At 47.4% G+C, this 13,537-nt stretch overlaps 1 protein-coding gene across 1 annotated transcript; it reads left to right on the forward strand.

Annotated features, from left to right (window-relative positions):
- Positions 1 to 62: 62 nt before the first annotated feature.
- On the forward strand, positions 63 to 10,638 carry map1sa (microtubule-associated protein 1Sa). The gene is made up of 7 exons (XM_005922948.3): positions 63 to 325; positions 1,388 to 1,489; positions 3,884 to 3,966; positions 4,146 to 4,286; positions 4,375 to 7,540; positions 7,736 to 7,959; positions 8,036 to 10,638. Exons 1-7 carry the CDS (start codon positions 172 to 174, stop codon positions 8,189 to 8,191), a joined length of 4,026 nt encoding a protein of 1,341 aa, XP_005923010.1. The 5' UTR covers positions 63 to 171; the 3' UTR covers positions 8,192 to 10,638.
- Positions 10,639 to 13,537: the final 2,899 nt, after the last annotated feature.

Below are 13,537 nucleotides of genomic sequence, written 5' to 3' on the forward strand. Positions count from 1 at the left end.
TTTCCCGAGCTGCCCCTGAAAACAGCTCTGACTTCTGATTGGACAGCTACATGGCTGTCCATTCTCTTTGGCCGACTGATGTGCCATTTAAATCATTATCCCGCCTCTAGCAGCGGCGGGGTGGGGCTGTGGCTGAGGATGCTGTGACGTTAGCGGTGGACAGTCCATGCCATGATGGCGGCGGAGCGGGGCGGCGGTCCCGGCTCTCCTCCCGGCTCTCCTGCCGGCGCCTCCCGGACTGCGGCGGATCACTCGGTCCTAGTGGTAGTGGGAACGCTGCGACCCGCGGAGCTGCTGGAGCGGGTACTGCAGCAAATAGAAACAGGTGAGTTCTGGAAGTTCAGGAGAATAGAGCTGCGGGGCCGGAGGTCCCCACAGCCCTTCACAATAAAAGTCCGGGAGGCTGCTGTTGTTAGAATGAGCTGTGCCCGGTCCGAAGTTTTAGAGACTTTATCGCTTTGAAGCTGATGCAGAGAAACTTTGAACATAATTGTAAAGAGTAACTAGCACCTCGTTTTATTTGACATTTATGAAACCTTTTCCTGTTCGGGTGCAGCTGTTTAACGAGTCCAGTGTGCAGGTTTCTTTTTCGGGTCACTTTAGAAACTCTCAGAAACTGAGACTGATTCACACTGAGCTCTGTGACGAGGTCTAAGCTTTTTATTTCCGGATTTCATCCGAAAAATAAAATGCATACTACTGAGTCATTATTTTATTTTTTGAAAATGCGTCTCGCCGGAAGTGGGCAATTGCGTTTCTTAATTTTCCGGACTTTCTGTAAAAGTAGGTTCACAGAAAACGAACAGAGCAACTATCAGGAGGACAATTTGATATCTGTTCAATATGATTAATGCGATCTCTGATTCATCTGAAAGAGTTTTGAGTTCTGAAACACGCTGAGCTGATTCACTGTCTAACCTTTAGACTGATCACAGTCCACACACACACACTTGTCTCTCAGCCTGTTTATTACAGCTGTTTTATGATGAGTGTGCGTGTACAAACTCACTCTCTGTCCACTCGCACAAAAAGAGGAAGTGTGTTACTAAATATCACTGACTTCCTGTTTGCAGTAGAAATGGTCTATCTGACAGTGATGTGCGGCTGATATCTGAGGTTTCACAGCCATAGCACACCAACAACAAGCTGTATATGAAAGATGTAACCTCGGTGATTTCACCCACTGCTTCGTGGACTCTGTACAGACTTAGTTACCTGCTAATTAGTGACAGCCAATCAAAATCCTTTAATAGCCCTTATTAACTTATTAACTGGAGCTCAGATTTCCTGGATGGCCTGTTAGTACAGTAACCTCACAGCAGCCATGTAAGATAATGTCATTAAAATGAAAATGTTCAGCCCTTTTTTGTTTCTTATTAATGTCCAGGTGTGCGCTGCTGGGCGGTGGATCTGGACGTCTCCGTTCTGGATCAACAGCTGAAGCTCTTTGTGTCGAGACATTCAGCCTTCCTGTCAGAAGAAGTGCGAGGTAAGCCTGTATTGGGATTGATTGGAGGAAAGAGGAGTGGTCAGACACTCGGGGTGGATTTGTACCCGGGCCTCTTAAGCCAGTACCCTGTGGACCTCCATGTTTGATGTGTTCTCTGATGCTGAGCCTGGCGGCCTCGGAGGATTTTAAAATGCATGAAATGCTTTCGATCAGCAGAGGAAAATCCCGCTGATGCCTTTATCAATAGCATCATTAATTTCTGTTCAGCAGGATGATGGCACACTGTGATGGGGTGTTTTAGATCAAATGAAAAGCAGTTTTGTCCTGTGACTTGTGCTCATGGCCACAAGCTGATGGCGTGAGGCAGCGCTTCTGTTTTTTTGTAAACAGGACCTCAGACTGAGGCGGCAAGGACAGCTTTACAGAAACTGTCAGCAGCTCAGGACTCTGCAGGAGGCGTGAAGAACCGCGAGTCCTCAAACACGGCCGCTTGTGTCACATGACCTGGAGTCTGAAAGAAAATCACAAGGACTTTTAGATGTGTGCAGGATTGTGAGGGTGACCAAACGGATGAAGGTTCGCACAAGTGTCAGACTGTGTATGTGTTCCCTGAACCTCTGAAAGAAACCGTACTTCATGTTTTCGTTCCCTTTTAGCTGAAACGTTAAAGCGGGAAAACCTCATCGTCAGCTCACAGGAAGCTCTGTAACGGGACAGTGATCAGACATGAGCTGCTGAGTTTAAATTATTAATGTTCGGGGTGGGATGTGGGTCCATCTCAGGTCATAACAGTTTAAAAACACCTGACCGTCTCAGTCTGAGCGATGCAGTTTCACGTGCAGCAGTTGCCAATTTCCTCTGCAGACGTTCTTCCAGCTTCATTCACTGAAGGATCCGAGTGGAGTTTTCTTCAGAATGAACAGGTTTCTGTGGATGCTGGTTACAGAATGTTCCACGTGTTTTGTTCTGAAACGATCGAGAACCAGTCACATATCACCTGTGACTGGGAGATATCCTTGTCACTGACAGGTCCTGCTAACATGGATAAACAAAGATCCATCCATCCATTCTCTTCCTCCTATTCTTTTTTTTTTGGGTTGCGGGGGCTGGAGCCTATCCCAGATGTCTTAGGGCAAGAGGCAGGGTACACCCTGAACAGGTGGCCAGTCTGTCACAGGGCTAACACATAGACACAGATACGTGGACCTCAGAATCTGTTTGAGATAACCACAGATAGACGGTACTTCTTGTGACCTTACTGATGGGGTATCCAAACTGAGCTCGCCGTCCACTGTGATGCGTGATGCCGAGCTTCCTGACACTCACCGTGACACAGAGATGATGAATATGAAGGCAAGGTGAGGGGCAGCTCTCTGACGGGGAGTCCAGAGCAAAGCGGTGATGGGGAGGTTGAGTGTCGTCAAAATTTGGTGGTCATAATAATGATGAAGAAGACGAACATCATCATCATCATCAGTTTTAAGGGTTTAAAGTTGACATTTTATAACTTTGCTGTGTTTTCCTTTAATTTGACCCTCCCAATCTTAACACTTGGTCTAAACTGAGGAGTTGAAGGCTCCTCAAATTCTGCTCAGCTCCTCTGAGGCATTTCAGTGCATCTGAAAGACTAACAGCTGATGGCCCAGGTGTTTACCCTCTGCCTCACCTAAGAGGAAAGTTGACCTGGGACAGGTCAGCGACTTAAAGGCAACAACACGGACAGAGGGTAAATCAGACTGTGGCACAGTTGATCCAACAGGACGAAGTGAAGTCATCAGTCTGAGGGGCTTTAAACAGAGACAGATAATTGGTTGTTCCATCCAAACACAAACACAGTCAGCTGAGACTCTGCTGAGCCGCCCAAAGACATACAGACGATTGTGGCTCAAAGAGTTGGCAGTTCGTCTTGTAACCGAAAGGTTGCCGGTTCGAGCCCCTCGTTGTGTCCTTGGGCAAGACACTTCACCTACCGCCTACTGGTGATGGCCAGAGGGGCCGATGGCCGATATGGCAGCCTCGCTTCTGTCAGTCTGCCCCAGGGCAGCTGTGGCTACAACTGTAGCTTGCCTCCACCAGTGTATGAATGTGAGAGTGAATGAATAGTGGAATTGTACAGCGCTTTGAGGGCCCCGAAAAGCGCTATATAAATGCAATCTATTATTATTATTATTATTATTATTATACGTGTGCACACACACGCACCCAGACAGACAGACTCGCATGCACACAGATGATGAGCTTTAGTTTCAATGGATGTATTTTCAGTGGAACCTGGCAGGCAGTGTGGTGGGTGGATGTGGTCTTGAGCGATGTCCCGCCAATGAATGAGCAGCTGCAGCACTCATGGAGAGAACAGGAGAGTGAGCAGGAATGAGGGCAAACCTGAGGGAAGATCTCCCCCTGACACTCGTTTGTCCTGTTTGTGTGTTTCAGGTCAGCGGACTCTCCAGCACAGCGGGGACGTCCTGGACACGCAAGTCGTGGTGAATCCAGGCTCAGAGTTTGTTTCCTCAGAGGTGAGTCAGACGTGAACCTTTACAGATGTTTTCTCAGCTGTTGGCGGGCTCTCGCGTACACGGAGATCAGCTGATCTCCTGTATATCTGAGAATACTTCCTGGCTCAGTTTGCTAGGTGTGTGTCTGAGTATGTTTTTATTTCCTCTGAGCTGCACCGATGATGCATTTCCTGTTTCAGGTGCGGCGGCTTGTCTGCAATCCATCGCGCCGCAAACTGCTGATTCTCGCCGGTCAGTGTGTTGAGGGCAGCGGCGACATTGTACTGCAGAAAGGCTGCTTCTCCCTCAGCAACCTCATCCAGATTTTTTCTGACGAGGAGGTAAGCAAACTGTGTCTTTGTTGGTTTTGTTTACACAGCACGTTTAAGTGCTTGATGATGTTCAAGTTGCTTGACTCTGTGTCGACAGGTCGGTGAACTGCTGAGCTCGGCAGGCCCAGCGGTGAAGCCTAGCCTCACCCTCAGCTGTCCAGACTCTGGCCTTTGGAAGGAGCCGGCACTGGAGAAACACAATCTGCAAGACTTCATAAACATTCGGATCAACCCTCCCCCAGTCCTGCCCGAGATGGAGGGTTTGCAAGAGTTCGTAGAGTACCTTTTGGAGTCTCTGGAGCCCGAGTCTCCCTTCGACCTACTGGAGCCCCCAAGCACCGTGGGCTTCCTGAAGCTGTCTCGACCTTGCTGCTACATCTTCCCTGGTGGGAGGGGTGACTCTGCCTTCTTCGCTGTTAACGGTTTTAATGTCTTGGTGAACGGTGGCTCTGACTCACGCTCCAGCTTTTGGAAACTGGTTCGACACTTGGACAGGATTGACGCTGTACTGTTGACACACATCGGAGTGGACAATCTGCCGGGCGTGAACAGTCTGCTGCTGAGAAAAGTTTCCGAGCAGGACGACGAGGCTGCCGGATCCCATCCCGAAGAGGACTGGATGAAAAACCTCATCTCCCCTGAGATCGGGGTGGTCTTTCTCAATGTTCCCGACAGGCTGAAGTTCATCCAGGAAGATCCAAGCGAGCTGCGGAGCTGCGATCAGGCAACAGTTGCTCTGCAGCACCTGCAGAGACTGGCGATCAGACCAGAACCCCTGAACCGGCCTAACGGACCTAGCATAGAACCCGTGATCTTGTTCCAAAAGATGGGAGTTGGTCGTCTGGAGCTTTACACTCTGAATCCGGTCAGCGGTAGCAAAGAGCTCGAAGCTTTGATGCAGACTTGGCCAAACAATGGATCGAATGTGAAGGGCTCAGATCTTCCACTGCCGTGCCTTGTTTCCATTTGTGCTTTGTTGGTCTGGCACCCGTCCAGCCCTCAGGAGAAAATCATCCGTGTGCTCTTCCCAGGGTGCACGCCTCAGACCAAAATTCTGGATGGACTTGAGAAACTCAAACATCTGGATTTCCTGAAACTACCAGCAGTGTGTTTGAAGGACCTGGAAACATCCAAAATCGAAAAGCAACCAAAACGAGCAGACAGTCGAGAAAGCCTTAAGTCCCAGTCTAAGGACTTCAGACCCAGTAGTGCCTTACAGAAAGACAAACTTGGACGAGTGGATGCCAAAAAACAAGAGATGAAAACCAAGCCTAGGGTAGCAGCTGACTCTGTACCTAAAGACAGAAAGGATGCCGAAGAAAAGCCCAAAACAAAGGAACCAGAGGCTAAATCGAAGCCAGCGAAATCTGCTGAAAAGCTCATTCCAAAGAAAGAGGTTTTAAAAGAAGAGAAGAAGGAAGTGAAGAAGAAAGACAAGAAGGAAGAGAGTGGAGAGAAAAAGAAAGAAGCAACAAAGAAAGAAATCCCAAGTATGAAGCCAAGGAAAGACTTCAAATCTGAACCAAAAAAAGACGTGAAGAGGGACGTGAAGAGCGATGAGAAGAAGGCAGCAAAGCCAGCCATTAAAGAAGTGAAGAAAGCCACAAGTGCAGCTTCAACAGCAAGTGCAGAAATAAGAAAACCTTCTGGGAAGACCAGCACTCTGAAGAAGGATGGGACTCTTCCCAAGAAAGATACTTTGAACAAAGGGACGAAAGGCAAACCGGTGTCAAAGGAGCAGGAGACCCAGAAGGAGGTGGCTCGCTCTAAGGTGTCCACACCTGAGGACATGACGGCTGAATTTGAAAGACTTCGATTGGAAGATGAGAATGGGAATAGTGGTAAAAGTGCAAAGTCCAGGGGGTTGAATCCTGACGAAGTAAAGTCCAACGGGAACCCGACTTCCGCAGTAGAGAGTCCAGAGAAGTTTCGCTGCTCAGAGACTGATCATGATATGGTCACTGCCTCCTCACTGGTCGCTAAAACTCCAAAAGGTGATCTTAGTGTGAACTTTGACCTCACCCAGACCACATATGAGCCAGTGGACAGATCCTTGAAAAATGGACCCGATGTCTGCATGGAGGAAAAGACCCTGGAGCTGGTCTCTCCTGCAGATTCTGCCCCAAACAGTGCTGGACATACCCCTTTCTACCAGTCCCTCGAAGAGGACATTCGTGGCTTGGGCGAGGACAGTGGCCTCGAGGCAAGAGGGTCTAGTCTAGGCTTTGAGGACTACAATCAGGGAAGTTCATGTAGGACCTCTGACCTCAGCTCCCTGCCTGAAGGTCTGGAAAACTCCACATCCTCTCAAGATAAACCGTCCAGCCTTCTGACCCTCAGTCCTTTTAAGGACATCATGCCGGACTCCTCCCCAACCATGACCTCCATGCCGGCTGAGGTTGGCTCACCTCACTCTACAGAGGTTGATGAATCACTTTCAGTGTCTTTAGAGCAGGTTCTGCCCCCCCCTGCTGCCTCCCCCAAAGTCTGCGCCAACGGCCACGTTATTGACTTGGACTCCAGTGCTGGGATAGCCTTGAGGTCTGCCCATAACGGGTGCTGTGGAAACAGATCAGAGGACCACATCCATGGGATGTCAGAGGTCATCTCGGATGTTCTTCACGACGTCGACCTCTGCTTGGTTTCCCCATGTGAGTTCCAGCATCCCAGAACCTCGGAGAACCATCAGCAGCACGTGAGCCCCAGCCTCGCCACGGGAACGTCTCCAGACGTCTCTGATAACAACAACCACTCTCAGGATGCGAGCAGCAGCGACCACGCCTCAGCCTACAGTCAGGAGACTCCGCCCACATCAGTAAGCGGCACCCTGCCCACCACCACTGATTCTGATATCCCCCCCAGCACAGAGGACTGTCCTTCCATCACAGCCGACATTGATTCTGAAGATGATTCCAGCGGGTTCTTTCCACCCACCCAACCACAGGAACATCCTACATCACATTTTACCCACAGGGCAGGGCAGCACGACCCACCGCCAGCGCCGGTCAAGGACCTCCCTCCTCTACCGCCGCAGCCTGGAGCCTGTATGGCTGACTCAGAGCCTGACAAGAAGAGCTCAGCCGGAAAGACAAAGAAACCGCTGCAGAGAATGTCGTCAGGGAGCACAGTGGCCCAGAATGGAAGGTCGAAGGTCGGCAGCTCCACAGGGTCCTTAAAGATGGCGTCCAGCCTCGATGCCAAGCCCTCATCCCGGAGTTCACTGGGTGGATCTAGAATCGGAGCTGCAAAACCTCAATCCTCAGGTATGCCTTCAGATTATAACCCACGCAGTGACCTGCTGCATGAAGTCACTGAGGCTTAATCAAGAAATCAAAAACCATGGCCACTGATTTATTGTGCTTGTCACAAACTGCCTCACTCAGAGTTAAATAAAGATAGCAGATCATAAAACCCTGGTTTATGATCATGGTTCTTTTTGTTTCTTCTTTTGGATCCAGGTTCCAGAGCTTTGGGTTCCTCCGGGTCTGAGGGTTCTGCGGTCTATGTGGATCTGGCCTACCTGCCGTCCGGGACTGCCTCCACCACTGTGGACTTGGACTTCTTCAGGCGCCTCCGCTCCTCATATTACATTGTGAGTGGAGACGACCCGGTGAAGGAGGCGGCGATGAGGAGCATCCTGGATGCACTGCTGGAGGGGAAGAGCAGCTGGCCGGACATCCAGGTTTGTGACACTTTCTTCACCTTCCCATCTGCTCACGAGCTGCTCTGTGATTGGTGTTTCTCCGGGCTTTTCTCAGGTGACGCTGATCCCAACGTTTGATTCGCTGGCGATGCACGAGTGGTACCAGGAGACCCACGACAGGCAGCGGGAGCTGTCAGTCACCGTGCTGGGCAGCAACAGCACCGTCGCCATGCAGGAGGAAACCTTCCCTGCCTGCAAGGTCGAGTTCTGAGGTCGAAGCCCCACCCCCTTTGCCACGGTTGCACCCAGACCAGCATGATGAGGAGGCTGGCTGTGAGCATGCTCAGTTAGAAACACTTTCTCTCACCTGTGTGACGACATTTTCTCACCTGCTGGATCAGCACCTTCATCTCACCTAAGAGCAAACATTAACACGTAGCATGACAGAAAGTTGAAAAACCGTGTGACAAGTAAACACAATGGCTTGGGCGAGGCACGGAGGTTAAAATGAATCAGTGTTTTATAAAGAAGCGAACGACAAGAAAGATTTTTATCAAAGAAGCGTGACGCTGGCATGATGTGTCTGTTCAGTTAGGTTGTGTCAGTGTCTTATGATTTACTATTCTCTGTTTAGCCCCTCCCCCCACTTGCCTCTTCGTTTTAAGCTTATCTCGAGGTTCTCCTGCAGGGTGGAGGAGACCGACCCGACAATGACTCGCTGTTGTCAGAGCCGCCAATTAGATTTTTACCTCACAGGAAACACGCTAGGTGGGGTTTATCTCTAAACTCGTGAGCTTACAAACGAAGACATTATAAGACCAAAGGACTAACGAGTCAATCAGACAATCTGCTGTCCTTTTCTGCGAGGTAATCTTCCTGTTTTTGCAAATGGAGTCTTGCACTTGCTCCAGGTAAAGCAGTGAAACCTTGTAAATATAAGAGCTACGTGAACACACTGAAAACTAGGCGATTTAGGGGGCGTGGCATATAGGGGCAGGTAAACTGGATCAGAAGCTTATACACTGCGGGGAAAATGAACCGACGCCCCCTCAGTGGAGGCAGTTTTATTGCATTTTAATGCAGGTCGTATAAACACCTGGTCATGTCTCCATCATCTGATCCTGGGCTGTGCAAGTAAATGAGACCATGAGCCTCTCAGAACGACAACAAGTTTGTGATTACTAACGCCATCGTTATCATCGCCATCAGGGTGACTTCACTGTGTCTCTGAGGTGTGCTCGTTGAGCAGTCCGGTGTGATGGTGGACGCGGGTCAGTCAGAGAACATTTGAAGATTCAAGCACGAGATCCAAAGGTTGATTCTGTCAGCGACAAAGAGTGTGAGGCTGTGACAGATATCCGACATAACTTCAACGTTCAGGTGACATCAGTAAGGCTGGTGTCATTAAAGCGCCTAAGGGCGACTGGTGTGATTTGGTGCTATATAAATGAAACTGTATTAATTTAAGCTCCACCTCCTGGTCACCATCGGCATCATCAGGGTAACGAACAGTAATCAAACTCAGATCACGGACACTGAAGTAAACAAACAGCCTTTTTTTTTTATTGTAGTTGTAAAACCAGCTGTTCACATCTCTGATTGGGTCTGTCTGATGTTAGGATGAGAGTTGGTTAGCTTGTGGATGTGCTCCACTCCGTGACTCGTCTGACCTTTAACCTCAGCGGTGATTTAAGACAGACCTTGTGATGATTACCTGATTATCTCAGTGGGAATGTTCCTGTCCCTCAGTTACAGTAAAGCACACAGAGGTCACAGGACTGTAAGCGTTTGATTAAGTAGTGGTGTTTCGTTCCCGATAATCTTCAGAAGATTGTCAGGGAAACCGGAGATGTAGTGTCTCTGGTTTCCCTGACGACGGTCGTTCAACTTCCTGTCCTGAAGGTTCTGGTCCAGTTGCATTTCCTGCTTTGACCTCAGCACAGATCTTCCCCCGTTCTTCCTTGGTGTGCTCCAAGTACTACACTACCCACGAGCCTCAGAAGCCATGTCTCAATACAGTCTGTGATCAGTTTGACCTTTGACCCCCTCCCTCGGGTGTTTCTCACACCGTGCAGAGAATTGTGGGTCAGACTGCTACTAACTGATTGGCTGGCCTGCTGCAGTGCACTCTGGGAAGTGTAGTCCTTCGAGAACCAATGGATTTTCTCTCTGACTGATTTTTGAAAGTCAAAACATTTCATCGGTAATTTATTTATTTAATTTAACATTTTTACAAATCAATCTTCAAACGTGACGTTTGGTACGAGCTGCTTGCCGTCCGTCTCTACCCAATCAGCATGGAGCTGATCAACCGTTAAAGGAACAGTCCGCTGTGTTCGTCCCACCCAGAGGAGCGACTGAAGAACAAACAGATGAAGTTAAAATCAAATATGCTGAAAATAGATATTTTATCTTTACAGTGAACATTTAGCTTTTAACTTTTATTCGCAAAGCTTTAAATTTATCTTTTTTTTACCCAGGAAATGATTTTCAGCTTTAGTTTGTTTGTTTTCTTCAGATTTTCTTCTTTGTGCCTGCAGACAATTTTTTAATATCCAACCAATCAATGAGCTGGAAATCACGAGAGCTGAAAAAAATGTACTGATAATCTCAGACACACACACACACACATCCACATACACACACACAAATCATTTGTGCATTGAAACACTAACTGCAATGATTGTCTTTCAAAATAAATGTCCCTTTCACACAGTGTATGCAGTGTTTTATTGTGAAAATCAGTGAAATTGATCTGAGTTTAAATCAATCACTGCTGACATTAAACTCAATTAAACTTAAGCTTTCTGTTAAAGAGCAAGGTCTCGTAAAAGTTTGATTGTGTGCCAGTGAGTTCCACTCTGAAGTCATGGTCATTCCTTTATATTCACTTCAGTTTTATTCATTTAGCACCGTTGACTTTAGAAAACTTGTAGAGCTATGAGATGATAAGTTGTGTCTTTTTCATAATAGTGATGTGATTGGATTTAACGAGTCACTGTAAACCCATCAGCAGATGGACCGGAGCAGCCGGGCTACGAAAAAAGTGTAGGGAGGCGTGTTAACAGTCATGTCCAGTGGGTGAATGATGCTGATGCTCTACCTCAAGTCACAACCGTGCAGACTCGGGCTCCAAAAGTGCAACATGGCAGCTCCTTCAAGCGGGCTTCATTTTTGTACAATGGGAGGAAGTGCAGCCAGGTTCGCCATCTTTTCTATAGTCATTGATTAGCACCAATACACAGCTTCAAGCTGCTAAGAGGAACGATTGCACGATATCAACACCTGGCAACAGTGGGGATGAAGAAGTCCCTTTTAACAGGAAACGAGGCCCAAGAAGGGGAGCACAGAGATGAGGAGAAAAAGAGAGAAGACAAATTTAAAGATGCATCAGTGAGGATGGAGGAGAGGCAGCGAGTGCAAAAACAGGAAGTTGTTAGAAAGAAAGAAAGCAGTCCTGCATATTTGTTTAATATACGCATAGAAAGACCTATCCTGGTCAGAAACAGCTCCAGGAGTCCTCACAGGCATCATATTTCTAAGATTTGTAGGGCCAAATATGATAAGCTTAGTTTTATCTGAGACCACTGGAAAAAGGTGGGCGGGGGGCTTCTGTATTTCTTATTTTATTATTTAAGAATGGTGAAAAAGTTTGGGGTTTTTTTTTTTAGCGTTCCTAATCCTCTTTTGTAGAAATGAGAGGTGATCCAGGTCTTTAAAGCACTCGTGCAGTGTGATTTGTGTCCTCACAAACTGATCAACCCCAACACACAGGCTGATTTCAAGTCAGATTAATTCACAGCACATTTAAAAACAGCTGTTTGATAAAAGTGCTGCAGAGCAGAGAAAATAATAAAGAGGTGAGGTAGGGAGGCACATGCCCTGCAGACTTACACAATACAAGTCTAAAATCTGTGTAGTGATTGACCTGAGCAAATATGGCTAAAATAGTCAAGTCGGGATGAAAAGATGGCAGGATGACCCTCAGATGCCTTCACCTGCTCTAACAACAGCAGAGTGATCACTCACAGAGGCTTTAATACAAGGACATCAAATTCATTGTAACTCATGGGCCACGTACAAGCTACGTTGATCCTAATGTGGCCAGACATTTATGACACGATAAGTGTGTAAAATTACAGAAGTAGTTCTGGCAATTCACTGCCCACACTGTCCTGTAATTATAAAATATAATGTTCTCATTCAAAGAAAATGTCTTTTTTTCTGTGAACTCACTGTAAAAGTGAAAAAAGGACATTTCCCCCATTTAATTGTTTATCTGTGACTTAATTCCTTTGATGCTGTTTGAATGAGGCGGGCTCTTTATTAACAGGAAAACCTGTAAAACTACGTTGAAAGTTCACAATCTGCGCACGGTCAGTGTTGGAGCAGAGCTGCTTCCCACTGGTGACGTGGTGATATCAGCTGACTATCAGCCTTTATCAATCGTTCAACAGGAACAAAAACATGATACAACGTGATATAAAACAGGATGTGAGCACACCAATCCTAGCAGGGCCAGAACAAACCTGCAGAACCAATGAAGAAAAAGGAGGTTAAAAGAAATGACAACATGACAGAAGCTCAACGGTGATAGTCAAATGAGAGTCCTCCACAAAACCGCTGATTTTTCTCTTCAAGTTATTAGCAGAAAAAAGTTCTGCATGCAGAGTGGTACTGGTGGAGGCAAGGTGGCTTTAACATTAACGTGAAATTCCAACAGATTGGAAGGAAGCAGCATTCAGGACGGAGCCTGAGAAGAGTACAACAGGAAACACGTGCTAATAAAAAGCCAGAGAGGCCAACAACGGCTACTGATGATCAGTGGCGGTCCTAGCCTGTTTGGCGCCCTGGGCGAACACTCCCTCTGGCGGGGGGGGGGGGGGGGGGGGGGGGAACACTCCCTCGCGCGCCCCCCGCCCCCCCCGCCCCCCCCCCCCCCCCCCCCCCCCCCCGCCCCACACACACACACACACACACACACACACACACACACATACTTAACAAGGATATGTACATTAACATAAAGCTGTTACACACACACATATGAAGAGAGAGAGAGATAGTATGCAAACGGCTACCAAACAGCCATCATAATTCGTCATACAATGAGAACAGGACAAATCAACAATTGACAATGACTAATTAATATTAAAATCTGTAACATAATATATTGTTTGGAGTCTGTTACTGTTACTATTTTTACCATTTCTTCTTGGAGCAACTGTAACGCACATAATTTCCTTAGGGATTAATAAAGTATTCTGATTCTGATTGTTTCAGGATGACCTGCCATTATCCAATGACACATCTGCTTACCTGTATCTTTTGCTCGTTTCTCCTCCTCTTCTTTTCTCTTTTTTCTAAACTGAGGACCTGATGGCTTTGAACTTTTCTTGTCCATCTTCCATTGGTTTTAATTTTGCACTCCAGTATGAACACCCATCCCTCAACCCGAGGATCACCACAACATGATCTAACACACCTACACCTTAGTTCACAGATTCACTTTGTCTAGGGTTTATTTCTGAGATTTCACACAACCCAGGATTCAAATCATGAATACATAATGGGCTTGGATTTACATCATTATAAATGAAATGTGCTCTATTTGGAA

Source organism: Haplochromis burtoni, unplaced genomic scaffold (genome assembly GCF_018398535.1).
Source record: "Haplochromis burtoni strain Fernald_Lab_line unplaced genomic scaffold, NCSU_Asbu1 Contig_61, whole genome shotgun sequence".
NCBI classification, from domain to species: Eukaryota; Metazoa; Chordata; class Actinopteri; order Cichliformes; family Cichlidae; genus Haplochromis; species Haplochromis burtoni.

What these genes read in the sequence shown, in the direction of transcription:
- map1sa (XM_005922948.3), top strand. Translation starts at nt 172, where the DNA reads ATGATGGCGGCGGAGCGGGGCGGCGGTCCCGGCTCTCCTCCCGGCTCT. An exon ending in CCTGTCAGAAGAAGTGCGAG is followed by an intron (nt 1,490 to 3,883) that starts GTAAGCCTGTAT and finishes TGTGTGTTTCAG; the next exon opens with GTCAGCGGACTCTCCAGCAC. An exon ending in TGCAAAACCTCAATCCTCAG is followed by an intron (nt 7,541 to 7,735) that starts GTATGCCTTCAG and finishes TTTTGGATCCAG; the next exon opens with GTTCCAGAGCTTTGGGTTCC.